Genomic DNA, 15,980 nt, shown 5'->3' on the forward strand with positions numbered 1-15,980 from the left:
CCTACAATAGTAAGCTGTGGCTGGTTTCCAAGAGACAAATTTGGTAAGAAACAGGGCCTGGTACATCTGGGCACAGTTTGTTCTATATTTATACACAGTCTAAATCTGCTTTGGAGTCAGCTGCATGCATAACTGCACACAGGTAGCAGGACATGTCCTCAGCCTCTCGTTTCAGCCAGGAGCCAGCCTGCATTGTGGGAAGGCATCCCAGCTTGGACAGTGAATTTGGAGAACCACTACGAAGTTAAAAATAGTAAGTATTTGTACATCTTTTTGTGGTGACATCAACCGCATAGTCTAATAATTGACAACAGATATTGGACTGAGCACATTATCATTATGTTCCAAATGCAGCTAATCTCAGATTTCTACAAAAAGCAATGATGTATCTTTTATAAAAACTTGTTTTCCTGCCTGATTATCCTTTCATGTAAGCATAGCACATGTTTTCACTGTATTTTGGTTGTTAAATTTTGTGGCTAAATGCAGCAGCGTCTTTCAGGCAGGCTTTGATTTGCCTTCATAGTAGCATTTTTTCAGGACATTCAGCTTTCAGAAATAGTCACCGTGAATGTTTGCCCATCTTTTAAAAACACTATCAGGTCTATAGATGACAAGTGACATGCAAATGCAAAGTGGTATTATTCATTCGTTTCAGAGCTGGAGTTTATTCAGTCATTATGGACATAAACTGAGTAATTAGTTACACTGCCAGTTGATGCCTAAAAATAATTCTTAGGCAGTGCTTGAATTACTTGCCTTCTGTTGAGCTAAATAATTTCATTATAGCATGATTAATGATTAAATCATTAAAATGGATTTTATATTTTACAGTCCACTTCAATATCCTATCATTTTAGAAACACATTCTATGTAGACAAACTTGTATCCACATATATCTTTTACAGAACCCACATGAAGACCTCAGAACTAATGAATTAGCACTATGCAGTTTATTCTCCAATTATTGTACTTATCAAAGAAAGCCATCTGTGGTCTTTGTTTTACTGAGTTTCGGGGAAACAGATCGCATACAGGCCTCACGGGGAAGTTATAATTATGAAACCAAAAGGCTTTTGTGAAGTATGATAGGAAAGAATAGCCAGTAAATAATTTTGTATTTTCAACCCTATGTACTGTACAGCATGAATTTCACCCTTTGTCTATTCAGCTTCTAGTCTTTTGTTGTGTTATTTCTTGCATTGACTCATTAATATACCTTTCCATTCACATTTTTCTCTTTCTTTTCTCTGTTCTGGAGAAACAGAGCTAGAATATAACTTTCAAATTACTGCCAAAATGTAGATTCTTGCACTTGAAAATGTTCACTTTTGTGTCTAGCAGAGCTAGGATAAGTTTCTTTTCATATGCGTTGATTCATTGCTCTCACAACACTTGACAGTAAAATGGAATAATCTGCATGGCATTAAGGACATATGATGAAATGGATTGTTTTCTCTCTATTGCAATTCTCAGGATGGAAGATTTTGGACTGGTAGCCACCTCTGAAGCATTTTCTCCATCATACTGGTACATATATACCACCTAACTGAGAACATACTCAATTCCAAAGCCATGCTGAGGACCCATGCTGAATATGTTCCTGATTGCTGCAGCTTATTAAACCTTGAGACACTGGAGGAGGAGGAGTCTGCGCAATGGGAAATTTCAGTCTTGAGGAAAACACAACTTTCTCAGAATAATTTGTGTGAATAATAATTGGTTAGCAGTGGTAATTCACCAAGGAGTTCAACAATACCAAGAAAATGTTTCTAACATAATTCAAGAAAGAAGATGCAGATAAGTTTTATTTAATTACAGTAAAAATGTATTAAGACTTGTCTGAAAAATTTGTCTGTATGCATAAAATAGTATCCTTTTACATACTGTGCTTATATCCAATTATTTAGGTATCATGTTCCTATTCATTAGGACTTTCACTACTTAAAAAATACATTATCTCAGCTCTGTGAAAATAAACTAACAAATCTCTGTTCTTGTCTTCTACCCTTATACTGGTTATATACTGATAAACAGACCAGTAGTTAAGCAGTGGAGATAGAGTAGCAGCATTGTCCAAATTACAAGTAGCATAGCTTCTTGTAATAAAAAAGTTGAAATCTCAATGAAGCTGACTGAAGATCACTGAGAAACAATGCCTTTTTTTTTCTGTTAATTTTAATGATCCTTTAAATGATGAATCTTTTTAAAAATCAATTTTATGGACTGACAATCTTTCTTGAAGTCATTCATTCTCTTATATATCTACTTGTAGACTTGTAACTTTCTTTAAATTTACTTCTCAAAATAAACATTCCAGCATTTTCTATTAAACATATAGTTTGCTTATGATATATATGTTCTTATAGTACTAATTCAGAAAGGCTCATGCAGAAGCAGAAACAGATTTCAGAAACTGCAAAGAATAAACAGCAGCTATATTACACTTAACTATAAGTACATTACTACTATGCCCAACACTTAGGTTTTTACCACTAGCTAAAAAATAAAAATAAAACTGCCAAAAATAAAACACACACACATAAAAAATGAAAACAACAACAACAAAAATTACCTTTTGTTCAATTATGGAAGGAAACTGAAGAAACACAGATTCACCAAAATGATATGTTTCAGTTTTGTATTGACACAAAGCTATGCATAACAATATATATAGTGTTCTGAATACAGTAAATAGGTTAGCACCAGTCTTGTGATGTAAATAAAGTAGAATCACAGTATTCGCTGAGTTATATATATATAATTTCCTCAAGCCTATTTTTGTAGTTTTAGAATGAGTGAAAAAAGAATGCCTTCATTACATTTCTGTGTGTACAGAAGAGATCTCGAAAACTTTAGTGATTTTTTCCAAATTAAATCTTGATCTCTAGGACATTAGTAACAACACACTTGCTCACACAAATACAATTTGTTCTTAAGTTATTGAAGCTTGTTTTCCCTGTATTTGGCTGAATCTGGGGAGCGACAAGAGGTAATATTACTAGCATCAGTTACTGGGTTACTTCAAAGGTCTCCACCCATGGCAAGATCTCAACGGTGTAATATCAAAAGAATTCATGTCAGAATTTTCTGCTTTGGAAGAAGTGTTCCTGTGGCAAGTTGCCTACCATTTTTTTACACAGCTGTCATCTGCAAGTCATCTCCTTGGTCAACAAATTAAAAAGATAGCTGACAGGGAGAGGAGGTGGTTAAAAGAAGCAGGCACACAAGCAGCTCACCATTCTCTTTTTAGAAAGCTGGGCTAACAACATGTGTGGTTTTTGTTTGTTTGTTTGTTTTCAGTGAGCTGTCACCTGTTGATTCTGTTGCTGTTAAAAGATACATGGGTAGTTCTGGTAAAATAAAACTTGTGCTCATCCAGAACATCCACAGGTAAACATCAGTATTTATATGACTTTCAGCCTCCCAAAATTCCATGTTGACACTGATCCTTGAATGCTTCTCAGTTTCCCAAGTTTATTCAGAGTCTAAATCAAGCTGTATTGAAGACTGAAAAAGTTCCCAGTAACTTCTCAGGATTTTAGGCTTTTTCTTTACTAAAACTCTTAGAGACAACAACTTCCTATGGCAACAGAAAAAGTGACATATTTTTGCTTTCCCTGTTTTGAATATGTAATATTTTTTGAACATATCCTAATAAAGAGTGCAAAGATCACTGAAAAAAAATTCATTTTAAAATCATGTAAGAATTTTGGCTTCATTAGTATATTGTATCAGATCTCATGAAAGCAGAAAATGCATATAGTTTGCACAACTAACTATCCATGGTGTACTGAAAATTTCAAACACCTCAATTGCTTTCAGGTACTTCAAGTAAAGTACAGAAAAGGGGTATTTTCCACTCTTCACACACAAGCAAACTTCCGAGATCAGTGCTGTCTCAGTATAGTCACTAGTCATATTTTAGTTATTGGTCCAGTAACAAACTCCATGGCCAAAATTCCCTCTCTGTTAAGGTCATTCATTATGTAAGTAGGAGGGGTACTTAATAATCTTGATAGGTTTTGTAAAGATAGTACCAATAAGCTCAGTAGTTTTTATAACAAGAAGGCCCTAAATAAATAAAATTTTATGTTTATGTTTAACAGCCTCTCTTAATCATTTTTCCCTGCAATTACAGAACATGATATCTGTAGCTATCAAGTGTGCTTTGTTGCACCATGGGTTTTGGTTTTTGTTTGTTTGTTTTTGTTTGTTTTCAGTGAAAAGAAATATATATATATATATATAATTACAAAGAAATAAAAACAGGTCTGGACAGGTACTCAGAGGCTACTTGTTTTGGGGGTATTCTTGAAACAATTAGCATATATATCATTTTGTTTTAGGTAACTTCTTAAGCAAAAGTGTTAGTGTCTATAAAAGTGTCTAGAAGCTTGGCATAAAGGTCATAAAGACAAAAACGAATTATGGAAGTGTGTTTGGTTGTATCTGTTGATACCAACAATATGATATGGTTCTGTCCACAGTATTTTACCTCTAATCTTGTAAGGCACTTGTGCTTATCTGCAAGAGTGCAAGAGTCCCTTCAGAAAGGTACTCTCCTACATGGAAGGACTGCCCTGCTACTCACATGCCTGTTCTAACTCATCATACGCAACAAGGAAGGATAAATAATCCCTGGAACAGTTCCTCCAGCACAGAGAGGAGAGGTGATTCTGCTGCATCTGTTCCTTCACAGGACTGAGAAATTACTTTGAGGAGCCCTAGAAAGAGCAGAGGTGCAAATGGTGCACAAATGTAATTGATCAAGAGTCTGGCCGAATTGATGAGCTTGTAAGGGACGTGGACAGAAACAACTGCTGGTGGCAGGCAGGCAGATGGGAGGGCTGAGAGTTCATATGGTACATGGTAAATTCTTTATACTCGATGCCACACCACCTGTCATACACTCATGTCAGGCAGAGGGAGGGTTTGAAAAAAGCTTTAATTTTTTAGCAAGCTTATGACTTGTTTCTTTTTTTAATTTTAAGGCTGGCAGTAAGGAGGTCCTAAAACAAGATTTTTGTCATGTCAGGAATAACTTTACTATAATGTTACCAAGTGGTAACATGACAATGGTATGTATGTATAATAAGTTAAAATTAAGTTATGGGCAGCTGTTTGGGTTTTGTTGTTTTGTTGTTTTGTTTTGTTGTGTGGTTTGTTTTTTTTTTGTTTGTTTTTGTTTTTGCTTTTGGTCTTGTTTTGTTTTGGTTTTTTCCTATTAAATGCTGTTTTTAAGCTATTCTCAGGACTAAATCTGGATTTTTTATAATTATTTTTTAAAACCTCAAATCCCTAATAAGGACTTAGATTAATACTTTTCAAAAGCCATAGCTGCTTTAGTACAAAGTATGTCTCACGATTACATTGGCTTATATACACATATAAATCCTATTCATGTTCATGTATCACTGAATCCCATGATACTATTCTGGAATTAAGCTTCAGAATTAATTTTTTTTGTGTGTGTAAACCATCCTTCGAGATAGCATTAGATTTGCAGAGGTCCTGTTAGTTAATTATACTGTAAAAATTATAGCAACATCATGCAATTCTAAAAAACAGTGAATAATTTTAGTCAGAAGTGACAAACAATGTGCAGTTCTATGTGAGCAGATCCATTAGGATCTGAAGCTGTTCTTGGATACTAGAAAAAGAAATACAAGGCTTTTGCTCATGTTGGTACTCTGTCACTAAACCATATCACTGCTATTCTTTTGTAGAACATTGTACTAGGGCATCCACACAAAAACTACAAAGTACAAAAAGTATCCTGACAAAATGTCTCACCCTTCCTCACACAAGATAACCTGCTTTCAGCCAGCAGAGTCTGCCCTCACTTCCACCCCAAACAGTATTTCTTTCACTGTGACTGCAGGGTAAAACTGCTGTTTTTTTTGCAAATGTATTAAAGCAATAGCCAATCCATAATCACTCCTTAAGAGTGAAGCAAATCAACTGATGTGCTACTTTCTTTCTTTTTTCTTTCTTTCTGTGTAAAAAAAGGTATGTTTACACAGAAATTTGATGAAAGCGGTTAGGCCTAGCTCTTTGGTGTGAAAATACAAATGAATAAGCAAGAGATCAAAGTTTCTGGGGAGAGTTCAAAGCCTTGACCTGGACTTACTGTTTGCAACTGACCTCTATTTCTTGTTTGGAATCCAATGCATCTGCATCTCTGGCAACACAAAATAAAACCTCGGTGATAATTAAGACAGTTTTCTGTCTGAATACCATCACATGCCTGCAGATAAATAGACTGAAACAAAAGGAATATCCACATGCTTTTTCACAGGGATCCTCCATTCTTTACAGCTTTCTAGAACATACATAGCTGTTCCGTTTGACCTTCCTGCAGTCAGTTGCTTGCCATTTTCCTCTCTTCTGCACTAATACACAATTGTTGCCTCTCTTTGGAAAGTGATAGAAGCCTCTTCTCCAGTTAATGTATGTGACAGGTTCTCCTCCATTCCACTCCCAATGTCCAGGATTGACTTGGTCGTTCAAGCCTGCGTGAAATCAGTAAGACCAAATGAGTGATATTGTTCATCCCTGGAGCCTGATGTCAACAGAAGCATGTTGTCCTATCCCTCTTAAAAATATATGCAAATTGTGCAGGCCAAAAATAAATAAATAAATGAATAAATCTGGAGAAATACAAGCAATAATACACTTCAATATTTTGTACAGCATCTACACTTAACTTTTTTCCCCATTACTGGCCTAAAATATTTTCTTTCTCTCCATGTCTATCATACCCCAAGTTTCTCTTTTGATACTTAGGATGCCAAATAGAGTGTCATATTCAAGCCTGGGCAGCTTCAGACTTCATGGATTCCTCCTGAAAATAAAATCCTGCAGATCTTCATAGATCTTGTTTATACTGTTGAAAGGATGATAGTTAGCACAACTTAAAGTATGCATTTTCACTTAGCCTCTGAGTTCCTAAGACCAAAATGGGTCAGATATGACCTTTCATCTTAGCTAGAAGAGATGACAATTAGAAAATCAACACAATGGGCTTGTAGTTTTTATTCTTATCAAAGGACTTTATTTCTCTCAGGGTAATAGAATCATTACACCATTGAACATGAGTACAAACTGAATGTAGTTTTTAAAGCTGATTTAGTTGATTTATTTTACCAGCTAGGTTTAAAACGGGAAAGGTTTCTAGGCAACACAGGTCATGATAAACTCTTCTTTTTGATAAAGACATAAAATTATCCAGGTGCATGACAGCTTTCAGTTTATGCATTGATCTGAAATACCAAACACTGCAGAAAGTTGAGGGCAATGCAGCATTTGGAAACGGTGCTGAAAACTTGTAGCAGTTTAAGGCTTTATCATCAATCACTTTATTTTCAGCTGATATACTTGCCTATCCAAAAAGGCTTTCTCCCGCTGAAGTCCCACAGCCACTGCATGTGTTGTTCATTAGCCACACTTGCTAGACTCCCCTGGTATCTAGACTCAACAAGAGAGAAGAGAGTAATTAGAATTCCACAGAGCGACAGACATCTCCCATAGACTTACCAACAAGAAGCATGAAGGATTCTAACATACACCATATAGCTCACATTTCACAAAATCAGTACGGGCATGAAAGAATAACTACATAAAGATTTAGTCTTACATTTACAATTACTTGTAGAACTTAAGTCCTAGATTGATTTTTCTAATTTTCTAATAGAAAAATTGAAATGTCTGTGCAAATAAAATACGTGTATACTGGACATGTGTAACAAATTCAAAAACTATGTTTTAAATCATGGACATAATTGTTTATCAATACTGCCTTTTTCTCTAAAATAAAAATCCACCACACTAAAAATCCAAGTCACCAAAAGATACAGCCTCACCTATTTGGTAGTGCTGCAGACTGTATGCTTTTTAAACTGTTTTCTGACAAAGATAAAGCTCTGAGTAACACAGTTTAAAACTTGGGCATATTTCAAAATAGAATGAAGTCTGTGTGTAATTCAGGGGGTTGATTTAGAATGGCAGCATGGTTCTGAGAGGTAATGTTGTGTTGTTCACAATGACTGTTCATTTAGTTCAGATCTGAAAGGAGTTTTGGCTTGTATTAACTAGATTTAGAATGAAACCAATGCACCAGCTCAAATCTGTCTGTGTACTTAAATCACAGTGGAGGGCTTGCAAAACTTAAAATACTGAATGGCCTTGCACTGCAAAGTCCCCCAACTAGTACCAAGCATGCAAACATCAGTAGGCTGCTCTTAAGCCATTTAGAGGTCAGGCCAAATTCAGGCCATTTAGAGGTCAGGCCAAAATCAGGCCATTGAATATCTTCAGCACTGAGCACTGAGCACTTGTATCTTTCATATTTGCCAGGAATTGTCAGCTGTCAGCAGCTGACTTTCATGGTTATCCATCTTTTTGCCTGCCCTGATTTAATGATGCCTTTTTTATGTGTCATGCCTACTCTCACCCTTCCTCTCCTACTGAGTCTCTCCCATTTCTGTTTTCCCATACTTATGACTGCTGTTTAGTGTAACAGTGATGTCAACCCCTTCGAACATCCTAGGTGATAATTGATAGGCCCCAAGGAAACAACACTGCTCTTCAAAACATTTTAAGACAGCAAAAAACTTTTCTAGCAGAAGAATAATTCAATAGTATCATTAGAAGTTATTGAATTTTGTGACTGTTGCCAGATGCACTGGAGATAGAAAACCAGTATTTTTCTGAAGAGAGTAAGGTTGTTCTTAAGAGCTGGGACAACAACCAGACCTCAAGGGAGGCATGGCAGACACTACTGAGACAGAGAAAAGATCCTGGAGTGGAATTCCACCACCAAGTCTGCCACCCACTTAGAGACCCATGCCTGGAGCTCCATTCCTGTTTGCTGACATATATCTTTTTTAACAGTAATTAATATTAACAGTAATGATCCTGTGGATGCTATATCATAACCCCATGGAAAATAGGGCAGCAGGTAAATTTTTCATCAGGAGGAATTCCTATCAATCCACAGTGTTCTGCGCAGTCCTGTTCACACAAAACTTGGGCCATTCCTTTTTCTGGGCATACAGGAGTATAGTACAGAGCAATGTTGATGGTATGCTTCTGCTGCAAAGGCCTATCCCATTACTCCTATAGTCAACTGAAACAGCACAGGATTCACCCCCTTACTCCTCTTTGCACAGTGGATCCCCCAACACCTACAGGACAGCTGTGTGTTAGCCCTTATGCTGTGTACCTGATGTGCCCTGATGCAAGGCTACCCTAGACCAAAGACCATATAGTAACACAGGCCCCATCAAGGTCCCCTAATATCTGAGACCACCAAAGAACAAAGTGTAAAGGATCTTACTGACATCTTCCATGTACAATCCACAGATAGAGGTGTGGCAGGGTAGCCTCAGAAGCATTGATCATGACTTTACAAATGGTAGCCTGACCCAGCAGAAAGTGGTTAGAAGCACCCAGACAGGGGCCGGGGATTGCACACCTCCTTATGGTACAGAATCCCTAAACTTCACCCACTGATTGCAAAGCTGTGTTACCAGCTCTTGTGTATGTACTCTTTGTCCCCTTATGTCACAAGGGTGACATGCTTCTTCTCTGTGCTCAACCACCAGGCCCATCTACCAAGTCTCCAGTGAACAAATCGGTTACTCTGGCTAATGCTCTTGGAAAGTTTTGGATTCTTCTTCTTCAAACAAAAGGTCCAGGAAAGCAGGGCAGCTCATTCAGGGTGTCCGCCCCAGGTAACTGATTCAGCAGCAGAATGCCATTCCCCCTCACAGTGACTGTGGCTGGCCAGTCACCAGACTTGAGTCTGAGAAGAGTTTTGGGCAGCGGTCTCTGTGGTATCACCATTAGTAAGCAAGAACAAAAATAGCCATTTTATCTGGCTGCTGCTTAAAGACAATCAAAGCACCAGAACTTAGTCAGTTACTTTAGAGAGCTGTAATAGTTTTAGGAAAATTAAAAACAAACAAAAGCATCAATTTGTATCAGTAACTACTATACCATTTACATACAAGGGTGGTCTGAGCAGTAACAGATTCAGACTTTGTTCAACACAAGCACCAGTGAGAGCCTTCAGCATTGTGAAGGGAAAGCAGTGCAATAATTATGTTATCTAATCTTTCCTGCATAAAAGTGCTTTCTAAATACAGCCTGACCAACAAACATGACTGGAGAGAGAACAACTATTCTAATCATTAAACCTGGTCAAGGGTTTTGCAGTATTGTAGGGAAATGAAAACAGTACTGAAATACCACTGCTGTTAATATTTCTAACCTGTATCTCCAGGCAGAGCTCCTGACACAAGAATTGATGAAATAATGTTCATTATGGAGTTATGTAAATCTACCACTTCCTAATTTAAATTACTCCATACAAGAGGTCATACTGCCTTATTTAAACACAAACAACAACAAAACCACAACACTGATTCCTCTGGTAAGTAAGTCCATTTGCAAATCATTCCTTTGTGATTTAAAATTTTTGCTTTCAAGTCAAGAGCATTCTTATAAGAGCAGTTTCCCAAGCTAAGGAAATATTTCAGGTAGCCATTAACCTTGAAGTATTATATGCTATTATTACATTTACATGAAATTAACCAGTACATTTAAAGGAGGTCTGTACCATTCTGATAAACTGAACTTCTGCGAAAGCAGACTTGACTGGCAGTGAAGATCTCTGTAGCACAGGAGGACATTTGATATGAATTACTGCAGTAAATTCATGTCCCATACTGACAGTGAAGGGACAGTGACTGAGAGGCTCTGCTGTAATTATCCCAGGCTTTTGTTTGCTCGCCTAGGGAGTAATCCTGGTGCCTTGAAATAGCTGTCTAGCGTTGCTTATGACACCTCCTGATATTCAAAACAATCAGATGAGATTGACAGACATGATGCTGAGTTTACAGGAGCCCTATATATCCAGAGTGGCTGTTGAAAGTCAAACACCTTGGGCCTTCAAAACTACTCCAGGTAATTACTCTCCTATGCTGGAGTCGCCTGTAACAATAAGTTAAATCAGTCTCTTACAGAACTAGTGCAGCATTAGGAGTGGAGAGCAGTTGGGTCCACCCTGCTTTGCACAAGGCAGTACAGAGCCATCACAAAGGATCTAACCATTGTTTTGGATATGGCTTTGCGTGTGATTCCCAAGGACTGAGGCCACATGTTGCTAAAATACAAACACAGAACAGAAGAACAGCCTGTCTTAAAAAGCTGGCAGCAAATGATCTGCAATCTGATCATATTTAGACTCTCATTAAATATTGAACTTTGGGATGGTGAAGGCATCATTTGACTAACAGCAAATCAAGCAACAGTGGATTCTGTCTTTGCAGGAGCAGCAGTGAAACCATCTTACATGTGAGTGAGCCCTGCTGCATTGACCCTAGGGGAACATGTGTTTCTATGGGATAAACAAAAACTGCAACATAAATGACCAAAATTGCTGCTAAATCAGGCTGCTGTGTGGTCACTGAGCCATAATATCCCTCAGATGCCTCTCTTCATGCTGCCAAGAGTCTCCTCATGCATAAGGAACAAACACAGATAAATGAGTTTTAAAACACCTTTCTCTCCATTGTATTGGAGGAGGTTTAGAAATGGTACAAGATTTTATGTGCAATTAGCTGAGATTTTTTTTAACCACACTATCACTATTCAGCAACTTCTGTCAAGACAAGCCCATTTTTATGTTGTCTTCTATCTCTGCATATGGAAACCAAAGAGTGGTATGCCCCTTGTAACAAATGGATGCAACACATATCAAAGCTCACTGCTGCAACATGCAGCGATAGAACCCAAATGGGTTTGCATAAGCCCAAGTACATAGTTATGTCCAGACAGCAGTTGCTTCCATGATAAATTGTTTGTGCTTTTTGTCCTGATCTACATACTAGAAAATATCAAGCAAGAAAATAGAACAGAAAATAGAAAATAATGCCACTTTTTTGGTAATAAAAAATATTCTTTTTTTGTATTTTTTTGTTTAGTAATATATATATATATATTTATTTTTTTTCAGTGAAATTGGCTGGTATCATGAAAGTCAATTCTAATCTTTTTATTCAATATCTGATGTTTCTATGATCTATTAAGTGGCATCCCTGTTGATTTCATTTGCTTATTGGAAAACTTCAGCCAATTAAATGCCAACAGTAGAAGTACTAGAAGTATTAATTACAGAAATACCAGAACCAGCAGTGGTGGATGATGGGGGCACGGGAGGAGGAGGACAAAAGCACAAAATAAGATGTATTAAGTTATCTTATAGTAACACTTTAAAGTGTGTGCCTGGGGTCCTACTTTTGTAAATCAATTCCAGGTGGAGGTCAGGAGTACTCCATTTACCATGATAAAGCTTCATCAGTCTGTGGTAATCTGACATTAATTAAATTGTCACTGCCCTAGGATTCACTTGCTTGTGGATTGTGATATGCCTTGACTCTTTGTGTAGCTGTTTCACGCTGTCACTAACTTACTGTTACTCAGTTTAAATTCTGTATTACACACTATAGCCTTCAGCAGGAAGTTATCTTCCACAGACAGTATGGGTCCCTGGGAACACACTCTTCTAGGAAATGGGAACACCTCCCAGCATACAGACATGTGATTAATTCAGTGAGAATTCCTCAGAAATCAACTGAATGCTGAGTCCTTTGGGAAGAAATACTAGAATATTCACAACTGAGGCTTTACTGGGATAACCCAACACTTTAGGAAAAACTATCAACAATGTGAGATTTGTGGTGAGTTTTCATAAAGAGTATTGTCCATTATCTGGATGGAACATATTTGGAACTAAGACTTTCCTTTCGCCTGTTACCAAGACAAAATAAACCGGTATAACTGACTGGAATAAATCAAGGTTTGTCATGCACGCTTGTACATGTTTCATGTTGCCTATATATTCTTCAACCACTTCCTGAATATATTCTGTTTCTTTCATCTCCAACCCATCTGTGTGTTTCAATTTTCATTTCATGGAGCAATAGAAAGTGGCAATTAAAGCCCATCCTTTTGTTCAGCCTGGTGCTCAGGATTCAACACAAGGTACTGAACATGCATGATCCCAGGCAAGCTCAATGTTACCAAGGCTAGCATTTCTTCCAGTCCTAAACTGTTGCTCCTAAAACAAAAATCACAAAGCAGGCCTCAAAAGTTCAAGGCTGGTTTGTATGGTGGATTTTGTATTTGCCTCCTTCTCTGTTACAATTATTATTATAATTTACTAACTTTCATTTTTCCTTAGAAGTCAAAATCTTATCGTAAAATTGGATGACAAAGTTTTTGAGTAGTTACAGATCCTGAATCAGCTTCTTCATAAGAATACCATGTAGCACAAAGGAGCTGGTATCATTGTGCTGTTGCTAATATTAACTGAAGACAGAGTCAAAGAAGCGGTGGATCAGAGAAGGCTGAAGAAAGGCATCCATATAATGAATATAGTATGATAACTATGGCACTAATGATATGTGAATTTTCCACTGGGTCAGAATCCCAGGGCTTGTTCAATCATGTTGTAGCTGTGCAGCACAACAAAAGCAGGGCTTATCCAAATGAGCTCATTCTCAGGATCAACATTCAGTTCAGGGCAACAGTCAGTGCACATCAAATACATTTGTTTTGAGAAGTGGCTTACTGTTCTCTGCAAGCCCGAGCAGCAGTATTCCAGGTGACCTTGTGATTTACTACTAGTAAATAGCAGTTCCCATCATGATGACTCCATCCGGAGGTACATTTTTTTGGGCTCACCTCCTGAAATAAAAGATGAAAAGGCAGAACAGACTCTTACTCACAGTAGTCTAGCTCTGCCCTAATAATCAGGCTTGAAGCTGAAGGTGCTGCTGATGGCCTCTCCAGAATTTGACTGAACATGAAAATTGGTGTATGTCAATAAAGCTAAAGCATCACTTAGAAGATGTAAAGAATTACATGCCTGCCAGAGGACTCCATGGTTTATAACCAATAGCATAAAGCTGACACAAAGTCTCGGATCCAGAAATCCTCTTAAGAGAGGACATTGCTTTGGATAACGTTTCCTGGCTCCTACAGTTTGCGTAGGGAATGAGGTATAACAAAAATTCAGTATGAGATCATGAGTGGCAAGGGAGGGTGTTTGCTTACAGAATACCTAAGTCAGTTGATTTTACTAAATCCTATCAACAAGCATCAAGACAACTGTGTCCATGCAGTTTGTCTAGAAGCACCTGTGGGTGGCAGAAACAAAAGGTAGCCACAGCAATCAAGCTCTCATCTTGTCTCTGGGAATTTTCACTTCTGTTGACAGTAAACCTGACTCTGGACAACTTTTTTATCCCCTGCAAGCACAACTCAGTAGTTGTTACAAGCTGAACCTTTGCTTCAGAGTCTTAAGCTTTGCAGACTCCATGCTCTGCTTCAGATGCATAGTAATGGTGACCTTTTTACCTTGCTTTGGGAACTCCAGAATGTCCATATTATCCCATCACACTGAAATAACTTCTGAGTGCTTTCTTCATAATGCAAAAGCCCCTTCAAATCTGGTGTACAAGCCTTTGGAAAGGAGTTGAAGTCCTGGAAAAGGGAATGGCAGTTGAACATTTGAAGGGAAATAATTACAAAAAACAAACAAGCTACATGAAACAGATGCAACAGCTCTTATATTAAACTTCATGACATAAAAACTGCAAGGATTAAGTTGTTAATTTATCTGCGTATTGTTCAAACTCAGTTTTGGAACAGGGGGAGTTATGCTTCTGATCTCAGAGGCATTAACTAATTTTGGAAAAGAGCACGACTGAAAGCAGATGGTAAAAATTCCTATGAAAGAAAAGGTTTCATACTTCATGGCTTGAGCGTGGTTCAGATGCCAGTTCTGCCTTATCAGCTTGTGGGATTTCTGTCTTCCTAGAGGAGACGACATTTATCTGCGTTTGTGCTTGATTAATTACTGACACTTCAGCCTTCTTGTTTGCTTTAGCTGATGAGGTATCATCCTCCATTTTGAGTGATACCATCCCATGATACTTGGATTTACAGTACCGCAAACAAGCAAAACAGGAGAGGAAAAACTGTGAGTTAGCTCTTACAAGCAGCTTTTAAATACTGCCTCCCCTACCTCCTCACCCCCACCCCCAGCACAGTACAAACTGTTGGAAATTAAAGGGGAATTATACCAATGAAAAAGGAAGATACACAGAAAAATAAAGCATTGGTCACAATGAACAATGAACTTGGTTAGCAAGTTGTTCTGCATAAAGTCCGGAAAGAGCAGAATCAGAAAAAAATCACAGAAATGTATGAGCAATATTCACAAGATTCTTACTTTGAAAAATACATCCGTTCCATTTCTAAATACAGATGAAGGATGAACCTGAAAAAAAAAAAAAAAAAAGTACAATAGCAGAATGAGATGGACATATTCATACACTAAAGAAACAAAAATTTTAGTAAGATGTGCTACATGGTCTAAATTACAAATTATGCAGAACGATTTTTAGCTCTTTCTCTCTGAAAATGCAGACTAATGACTTTTGAAAACAGCCGTCAAAAATCACATGTTAAAAGTGTTTTTATAGACAGATTGCATTAACTTTTAAGCAGAACATGACAAAACCAACATAGCTTAAATAGGAAAACTCAATGGGCAGGCGCTGTTCACTGTTTAAACTAACAGTATTTTTACCCTTACGACTTCAGGACCAGTTTTACAGTTTCCATGCATTGCCATGACTCGAGTGTCTTTAGTGAAACCTTGCATCTTTCTTCAAGCTGACCCATAACTTAGACAAGATTAAAAGCTTCATGATTACTGTTGTTGCTTGTTGAACTTTTCCTTGTCCCAGCTGCTTTCATTCCTCTCCCTCATACATGGATCTTCAAAATCAGGAAATGTTCCTGTGCATCCTCACTCCCCAGCCTCCTTCACAGTATTTTTAGTCCTGTAACACTTAGGTCTGACTCAGGACAAATGCAAATAGGTAGTACCTATTGCACAGTCA

General features: G+C 37.6%; 1 protein-coding gene and 1 long non-coding RNA gene across 8 annotated transcripts in view; one reads left to right on the top strand and one right to left on the bottom strand.

Moving 5' to 3' along the window:
* The first annotated feature begins 97 nt into the window (after positions 1-97).
* Positions 98-1,992, top strand: LOC106016867 (uncharacterized). The gene is made up of 2 exons (XR_001189886.5): positions 98-253; positions 1,477-1,992. It is a non-coding gene; the product is annotated as an uncharacterized lncRNA (long non-coding RNA).
* Positions 1,993-2,627: 635 nt separating this feature from the next.
* Positions 2,628-15,980, bottom strand: part of FREM1 (FRAS1 related extracellular matrix 1) — a 68,089-nt gene continuing 54,736 nt past the window's right edge. For 5 of the 7 annotated variants that reach the window (XM_038170368.2, XM_038170366.2, XM_038170372.2 and 2 more), the window contains 6 exons: positions 15,305-15,352; positions 14,823-15,005; positions 14,428-14,553; positions 13,640-13,755; positions 7,385-7,470; positions 2,628-6,515 (listed from right to left, as the gene is read on the bottom strand). In XM_038170368.2, coding sequence (XP_038026296.2) covers positions 6,316-6,515; positions 7,385-7,470; positions 13,640-13,755; positions 14,428-14,553; positions 14,823-15,005; positions 15,305-15,352 — 759 coding nt within the window. In that variant the 3' untranslated portion in view covers positions 2,628-6,315. Of the gene's footprint in view, positions 6,516-7,384; positions 7,476-13,639; positions 13,756-14,427; positions 14,554-14,822; positions 15,006-15,304; positions 15,353-15,980 lie in introns of those variants that run through there. The other 2 variants (XR_005261614.2, XM_038170371.2) reach the window with 2 other exon arrangements.

Source organism: Anas platyrhynchos, chromosome Z, assembly GCF_047663525.1.
Source record: "Anas platyrhynchos isolate ZD024472 breed Pekin duck chromosome Z, IASCAAS_PekinDuck_T2T, whole genome shotgun sequence".
Lineage (NCBI taxonomy): Eukaryota > Metazoa > Chordata > Aves > Anseriformes > Anatidae > Anas > Anas platyrhynchos.